At 33.3% G+C, this 7,922-nt stretch overlaps 1 protein-coding gene across 1 annotated transcript; it reads left to right on the plus strand.

Moving 5' to 3' along the window:
• The first annotated feature begins 499 nt into the window (after window positions 1–499).
• LOC117613759 (beta-glucosidase 24-like) lies at window positions 500–1,935 on the plus strand. Its single transcript, XM_034342332.1, has 4 exons — window positions 500–568; window positions 1,045–1,261; window positions 1,661–1,769; window positions 1,893–1,935. The coding sequence occupies exons 1-4, from the start codon at window positions 500–502 to the stop codon at window positions 1,933–1,935; spliced, it is 438 nt and encodes a 145-aa protein (XP_034198223.1).
• Window positions 1,936–7,922: the final 5,987 nt, after the last annotated feature.

Consider the following 7,922-nt stretch of genomic DNA (forward strand, 5'->3'; position numbering starts at 1 on the left):
GTTTTCTTATTATTTTGGGGTTTTCGACCCTAATTTAATAGGATTTTAGTTTCCTATTTCTAGTTAACTTGTAGCAAAAGTCATATGCATTATAAATAGGACTTTTAGAGCTAGGTTAAAGAGAGAAATATTAGAGAGGAAAATTCAAGGGAGAATTCTCAAGAGAGGGACACAAGAGAATTCAATGGTGAATTCTAGGGTGTTTTCAAGGGCGTCAAAGGGTTGGAGCAAGGGTGAGAGAAAAGAGAGTTAGGGCTCTTGTGAGAGCTAAGGGAGTTCTTGATTGTAACCAAAGTTGTTCTTACATGCTAGTAAATTTCTCAGGTGGATCACCAAGAGGACATAGGCACGAGACCAAACCTCTATAAATCTTTGTGTTCTTGAGTGTGTTTGCTTTCTCTCTTCGGTGTGTGTTTTATCTCAAATGGTTTGTGTGTGTCTCGTCGCATAGTCCATCAACGACAAGGTCTTGAAGTGTTTTTGCATAACAACAGTAACAATGGTTACTCAGCCGGGGCCTTCACACCGGGACGATGCTCAATTTGGCAGCAGAACCATTGCACCCGCGGCAATTTGGATACTTAACCATATTTGGTGGCACACCACCTCCTACTTGCTCATGCAAATTCTGTAAAATTGTACAAGACTAAATATCAGGTTTTGCTAAATTGTTTCTCTTTTGTTTTGTGCAATATTGGGTATTCATTGAGAATTCTATACGAATCAATAATATTATTTCAATACCGAAATAAAAAAAAGGTTTTACCATGTTTTCATTCTAAATAAACCAAAATTCATGTCCTTGGGCAGACATCTCAAAAAGGGATGATAGGGATAACAATTGAGAAACACTGGTTTGTGCCTCTTTCGGAATCAAAGAAAAATAAAGCAGCTGCCTTACGGGTTTTAGATTTATGTATGGATGGTAAGTATATTGTCAATTACAATATCAACTGATTTTAATTTTTCTTTGTGAATAATTTATTAACTAAGAATGCTTTGTACTAGTAATAACTTCATACTTCTGGAAATTTCCCTTTTTAGGTTTGCGGAGCCACTCGCATCGCAAGTGGTGAATATCCTCTTCGCATGCTAGCCATTCTTGGTAGACAGTTATCGAAATTTACTAGAGCTCAATCGAAGTTGCTAGCTGGGTCCTTGGATTTTCTTGGAATAAATTACTATGCTAGTTACTATGCAAGCGATGCACATAAGAGTAGTTATTCAAGCTATACAACAGACTCTCGCGTTACATTTTCATGTGAGTAGAAACTGAAAACTTAATTCAAGTGATTTTAATTTCTTAGACTAATTAGATTATGACATTTATTTATATTGTCGCAGCTGAGCATAATGGGATCCCCATTGGTCCAAAGACACACATTAAATTACTAATTTAAGCTATTAGTATTTCCACAGCTCAATTATCTTTAAATGGAGTGCAAGGTGCTTTAGACTGGCTAAATATTTATCCCAAAGGAATTGAAGAACTTTTGATCTACACAAGGAACAATTATTGTAATTCCCTAATTTACATTACTGAGAATGGTGATTACTTCTTAACCTTAATTATTAGTGCTTCACATCTATATGGTGCAAAATACACTTCAGCGCTAGAAAAGTTTGCATTTAAAACTACATGGTACGTATTGCATTATAGGCGTGGATGAGTTCAATAATCCCAAAGTATCACTTGCGGAAGTCCCCAATGATACCACTAAAATGGACTACTACAAGCACCACATATATTATATTCAAAGTGCAATAAGGTAAGTGCTTATTGACAAATTAAATAAGTCCATGCTCTAGCCTTATTACTTTTACTTTATTGAATCAACACATTGACATCCTTGTATTTGATTTTTCTGTATACTTGTTTTTTGTGCTTGTAGACGTGGTGACAAGGTGAAGGGATATTTTCCGTGGTCATTTTAGACAATTATAAATAGAGTTCTGGATGCACTGTTTGATTTGGTATCTACTATATGGATTACAAACATAGACTGAAAAGGCACCCAAAACTCTTAGCACACTGGTTCAGACGTTTCCTGAAAAAATAATGAAGAAATTTGATTATAGTGATTTATCGTACTATGTATATATATTTAAGCATATTATATCCCTCTTTCGATATATGTATTCTCTCTAATAATGTGGATGGTATGTATGTACAATAATACTATGTACACCAAATTGATGTATCAAAGTTGAATTATAAATGATTAATAAAATAAAAATAAGGGTTTTTTATATATCAAAATGATATATATAGCGCTATGATAACTGCCTTAGAAAAGGCAGCCATAGAGATAGAGACCTGTCTTTTCATAAGGAACGGGAAATTGAGACAAGAGGATGATAACTGGTTTCTTGAGCATCCAAGCAAACGAATTTTTGGTTGGTAGAGGTTTCGCTGGAGTCACCAGATTGGACGCTTTAGAAAAAAAATTCATCATCCAGATAATCAAGATATGCATTCAATTGCCTAAAATCAAAGCTTCTATCTGCAGATATATGCATGTCAAAACTAAAGCTTTGAATTCACTCCAAACACACTGCCAAATCTTCTAATTTAACATTTAACATTACTCACATGCACAATACTGATAGCAGTTTAGAACAAGCAGAATCAGACAAGAGAGAAAATCTTAATCTGTTCTCGTGTATAGCTTTGCTTACCTTAACAGAAGCTTAACAATCTAACAACCACCAAACTGTTTAGCTCAAGCTAACTAATAGCACGTGACCTCCACATGACCTCTTAACTAATTAATAAACTTTTAGAATGTCAATTGTATATACGTTCCTCATGCCCCTCGTTGTATACTATACATTAGCAATATAACCACAATATAACAGCAATATAGCACCAATATAATGGCAATATAACAGCAATACGACTGTAAAATAAGAGGAACACAATAGCAGTACACCAGTAACACATCAGAATCACACGATAGAGATCTACTACATCAAATGGAAAATCCCAAGTTTCAAGAGTCACATATCCAGACCAATCTAAATGCAATTGGTACAAACCCAGATGAATGAGCATGAATATTCAACAAAACCTAACCCAAAGAAATTAAAGCCAAAACGAATTTAACACAAACCCAAACAATCAAACTATAATTCATTTCACATAATCCCACTGATATTAAGAAAATAACCATCAACACTACCTTTTCGAGGTCGGAAATCCACTAGAGCTTCAAGGTTGCAAGCAGCTATTCAGAAGACATAGCTAAAGGGAGGGGTTCGCGATTCCAAACAGAGAGCAAGAGATCGAATAGGGGAGAAAGAGACATAACAAAGCTAGAGAGAGAAACAGCTGCGCTATGAGAAGGAGAGCAAAGAGAGAGACAGAGAGTAGTGCTAGAGAGAGAGAGAGAGAGAGAGCCAAGAGAGAGGGAGCCAAGATAGAGAGATCCAAGAGAGACACAGAGAGCTGTGATAGACAGATACCAAAGAGAAAGAGAGATGTGCCAGAGAGAGAGAGCTGTGTGAGCTAAGAGAGAACAAAATTTATGAACTTGTGAAAAATCAGCAATAAGTGGACAATAATTTTATATTTATAGGTGATAGTTATACAAAAATTGAGAAGAGATGATATTTTTAGTTAAAATTATGAAATATGTGTCATTTTAAGCTATTTCTCTAATTAAATTATATACTTAACTTGTTAGCTACACACGCATTAGGAGATAACAGCAAGAAATTACGTGCAGAAGTAATAATGATTTTTCAGATCGATTGATACTGCTTGTCCAATTGCCACCGTACTGTACATACTTTGGCGTCGAAGTTATACCTACCACAATAAATTAATATATGAATGATAAGCATGCACTAATGACTTTTTGTTTGCGAATCCACTTACAAATCTATTTGCAATCTTTGCTTTGAAAAAACAAGCAGCTCAAGACTGGTTCAAATGGAGATTGGTTCAAAGAAAGTGTGTTTCACATACTCTCCGCCCTTTTCCCCCTTGTTAATAACAAAGTTTTTCTCCCTCATTGAACCCATTTTGCTCAGGCGGCTGTTCAACGAAGTAATATCTCAACTTTGTTGATGATCTGCTTGGAATTGTTCGTTCTAAATTGGTCTGTTTAGACCAGTGTGTGTAATCTGTTTCTTGGGGCTTTGTCCCCTACTTAATCCCAAAAAAAAAAAAAAAAAGAAAAAAAAAAAGGGTAATATCTCAACTAATTTAGTAAAAGAAGATTATCTTTAACAATTTTCTTAGATGGCAAAAATTTTAGCTTTAAATTATCATTCTTTTCTTTCTTAAAAGTATATAAAATATATTGCAAAGGTTTATTTCATTGCCAAATTTAAGAAAGGGAATGGTGGTTTCTTGCACACATTGCAAAGGTGCTGTGGATTTTTTAACATAAGATCACTGGTATGTCAAGGCCTTTTTTCATTGGTCTACATCCCATTGGCTATTGCAAAGCTTTCTAATTACTGTGAGGATGTGAAGAAATGTCTTAGAAAGTTAAAAGAACCTTACATGGGATTGTAAGGAGTTGGACTAGTACTCCCCATTTGTATAGACTTATAAGGAGTTGGACTACTCCACTCATTGCTAATTGATTTTGGGTGGACGAAGTCAAACGTGCAGCACGTGATGGCTACTCCCTTTCATTATTAAATTGTTTATTATATATATATTACTCCAGTACCACACTTCAATTACCCCATACGTTGAAGATGAGATCCCCAATTTTTATTTTCTTTCTTACAATTTTATATATGCAGGAAGATGTGGGGATTATGAAGAATATAGGGTTAGATGCATATAGGCTCTCTATCTCATGGCCCAGACTATTACCAAGAAAGATAATCATCCTAAATACTGTACATAACAGTCCTTTTTTGTTCCTTCTTTGTTCTTGCTACAATACACTTACTCTATTTATATTTTTAACTGAAGCAAAAATTTAAAAACCTAAAGCATCAATTTGAATCATATCTGACAGTATATATCCGGTACTTCTGATTTCTTAAACAGTGCGGACAGCTTTCTTGAACATAGGTAACGTGCTATGAGTATATTTCTTGAACCAAAAAACTTTTGAAATCTCAACTCTTTTCGAAACGGGCCAAGTTTACCGGAATATTGGTTAATAGGTGCAGGCCTGTACGTACACACCTTGCTTGCACAAGTTTTTATCATATATACATGTTGTAATTATATATATGTTCCTCGTGCTCCTCATGGAATTTTATATACATACAGGAGATTCTGAAAGAATTCCCAAAATCACATGTCGCAAATCGCCCATTTAATAATAATCAACACCTTCAAATACATAGTTCCCACAAACCAATGCTCAATTAATGCGTATAATATATATGTGTATAGAATTTCGTATCTTGTCAGCATTGAGAGATATAACAGCAAGAAAAAATTTCATAATAATTTACCGGAATAGTTAATCTATAGGTGCAGGCCTGTACGTACACACCTTGCTTGTACAAGTTTTCATCATATATACATGTTGTAATTATATATATGTTCCTCATGCTCCTCATGGAATTTTATATACATACAGGAGATTCTGAAAGAATTCCCAAAATCAGATGCGATACGTAAATCACCCATTTAATAATAATCAACACCTTCAAATACATAATTCCCACAAACCAATGCTTAATTAATGTGTATAATATATGTGTGTAGAATTTTCAGATGCTACGTACTGCTGGAACGTGGAGAATGGATAACAAGCGAGCCTGTAATGTATAATACACTTGAGGCTCGTTTGTTACACAGGACTGTCTTGGCATGGACTATCCTTAGAGACTGTCATGGCTTCACTTGGCTTAGTCTAAATTGGATAACACTTATCCTGCATTTGGTGTATGCTATAGGATTAGGACTAAATTTTTTTATTTTTTAAAGTAAGTATATATATATGTGTGTGTGTGTGTGTGTGTGTGTACACATATATTATACCTATATTACATATGTGTATATATGTGTATATATATGTACATATATATATATATATGTATATTATAATATATATATATATATGATATATTATATAATATATGTATATACATGTCTATATGTATATTATAGTATATGTGTATATATGTATATTATAATATATAAAATGGGTATATAATAATAATAATATACGTGTATATACATATATATTAAATAATATGTGCATGTATACATGTATATATGTATATTATAATACATAATATAAATGGATACATTACAATAATAATATATGTGTATATACATATGTATATTATATAATATATGTAATATGTATAACATATGTGTATATACATGTATATATATGTATATAATAATAATAATAATAACAATATACTTGTATATACATATGTATAGTACAGTTCCAATCTCTTGGACCACAGAAGTCCAAGAGATTTGTGATCACTCACCGTTGGATGTAAATTCAATGGTTTAAAAAAAAATTTTAAAAGGAGTGCAAGAGTGAGTGAACGGTTGAATTTACATCCAACGGTGAGTGACCACAAATTTCTTGAACCCCTGTAGTCCAAGAGATCATGACTGATGTATAGTATATATATTTATATAATATATGTAATATATACATGTATACATATATATATACACATATATACATATATTATATACGTGTTTATATATGCGTGTATATATATATATTATAATATAAAATATATGGTATATAATAATAATCATAATATATACGTCGGTTACGTCGTAGTTATATGTAACCGCCGTATTATTTTTTTGAAATGGTTTTATATGTAAGCAACTTTTCGTCTACATGACTTACACATGCACTGTTTCCAAACCCGATTAAAAATTTCAATCTCCCAGAGAAAATTTTTCGTCTTTTTTCCTTGTCAGAGCACTGTCAGAGTATCTCATCGTCTTCCTCTCGTCTTCTTCGTCGTATCTGAACTTAAAGATCGATCGTCTTCCTCTTGCTTTCGTTGCACGCAATAGGTAAGCTTTCATTTTCACTATTTTGGTTACTGTTTTGTATGCTCATACATTTTTTGTTTGAAAAATCTTTTTACCTTTTTTCTGGCCAAAATCATTTTACCTCAACTACCTCAACTAGCGTCGTCTGAAAATTGACAAAGTTGTTTTTAAAATTATAGTCTTTTTTTTTTATTTGCTTGTTTAATTGCAGGTTTGATTTCTCTGAACAATGGTTTTTGTTTTTCCCTAATTTGATAAAATATAAAGAAAAAGAAAGTAGGGTTGGTATCTAATATAGACGACAATATATCTATTGTTTTACGTCGTGTGAATGTTAATACCACGACGTGGTATTTTAGGGTTTTGGATCTGCAATCAAACATTCACAGAGAAAGAAAGAAGGGTTTTGGATCCTTATATAGACGATGGTGTATTACTATTGACGTCGTGTGAACATAAATACCACGACGTTATATAAATAATGGTTTTAAACATTTATTACGTCTGAGATTATTTCATCGCGTCGTTTAAAATCATATCATACGTCGTATTTTATTAATAACCGTCGTTTGTGTTCTTAATCTTTTCATGAAATATTTTCACTTGCAGTTTTGTCTGTTAAAATAGTTTCTCAACACCAAAGTAAGGATTCTGGCTCCAAGAAAAATGAAGGTAAGGAGCTTAAAATGGTAGCTCCTCAAAACAAGTCTTCGAAGAAGATGAAGTTTGCTTCATCATCTGCTGAGACAGAACCAACCAGCCAGACAACAATCTCTGATGATTCAAAGACTGGTCGAGGTATGAGCAAAATGCCTTGTGTTGTGAAGAGAAAGCTTCAGAAACTGAGGCCAATTGTTGAGTACAATAAAAGGGGGAAAGGTATTGGCCAAGCACATAGTGAGATGCAATAGTACATTGGTATGTTGGCACGCTCCAGAGTTCCACTTGTGGACAAGAAATGGTC

This window comes from Prunus dulcis, unplaced genomic scaffold, assembly GCF_902201215.1.
Source record: "Prunus dulcis unplaced genomic scaffold, ALMONDv2, whole genome shotgun sequence".
Taxonomy (NCBI): domain Eukaryota; kingdom Viridiplantae; phylum Streptophyta; class Magnoliopsida; order Rosales; family Rosaceae; genus Prunus; species Prunus dulcis.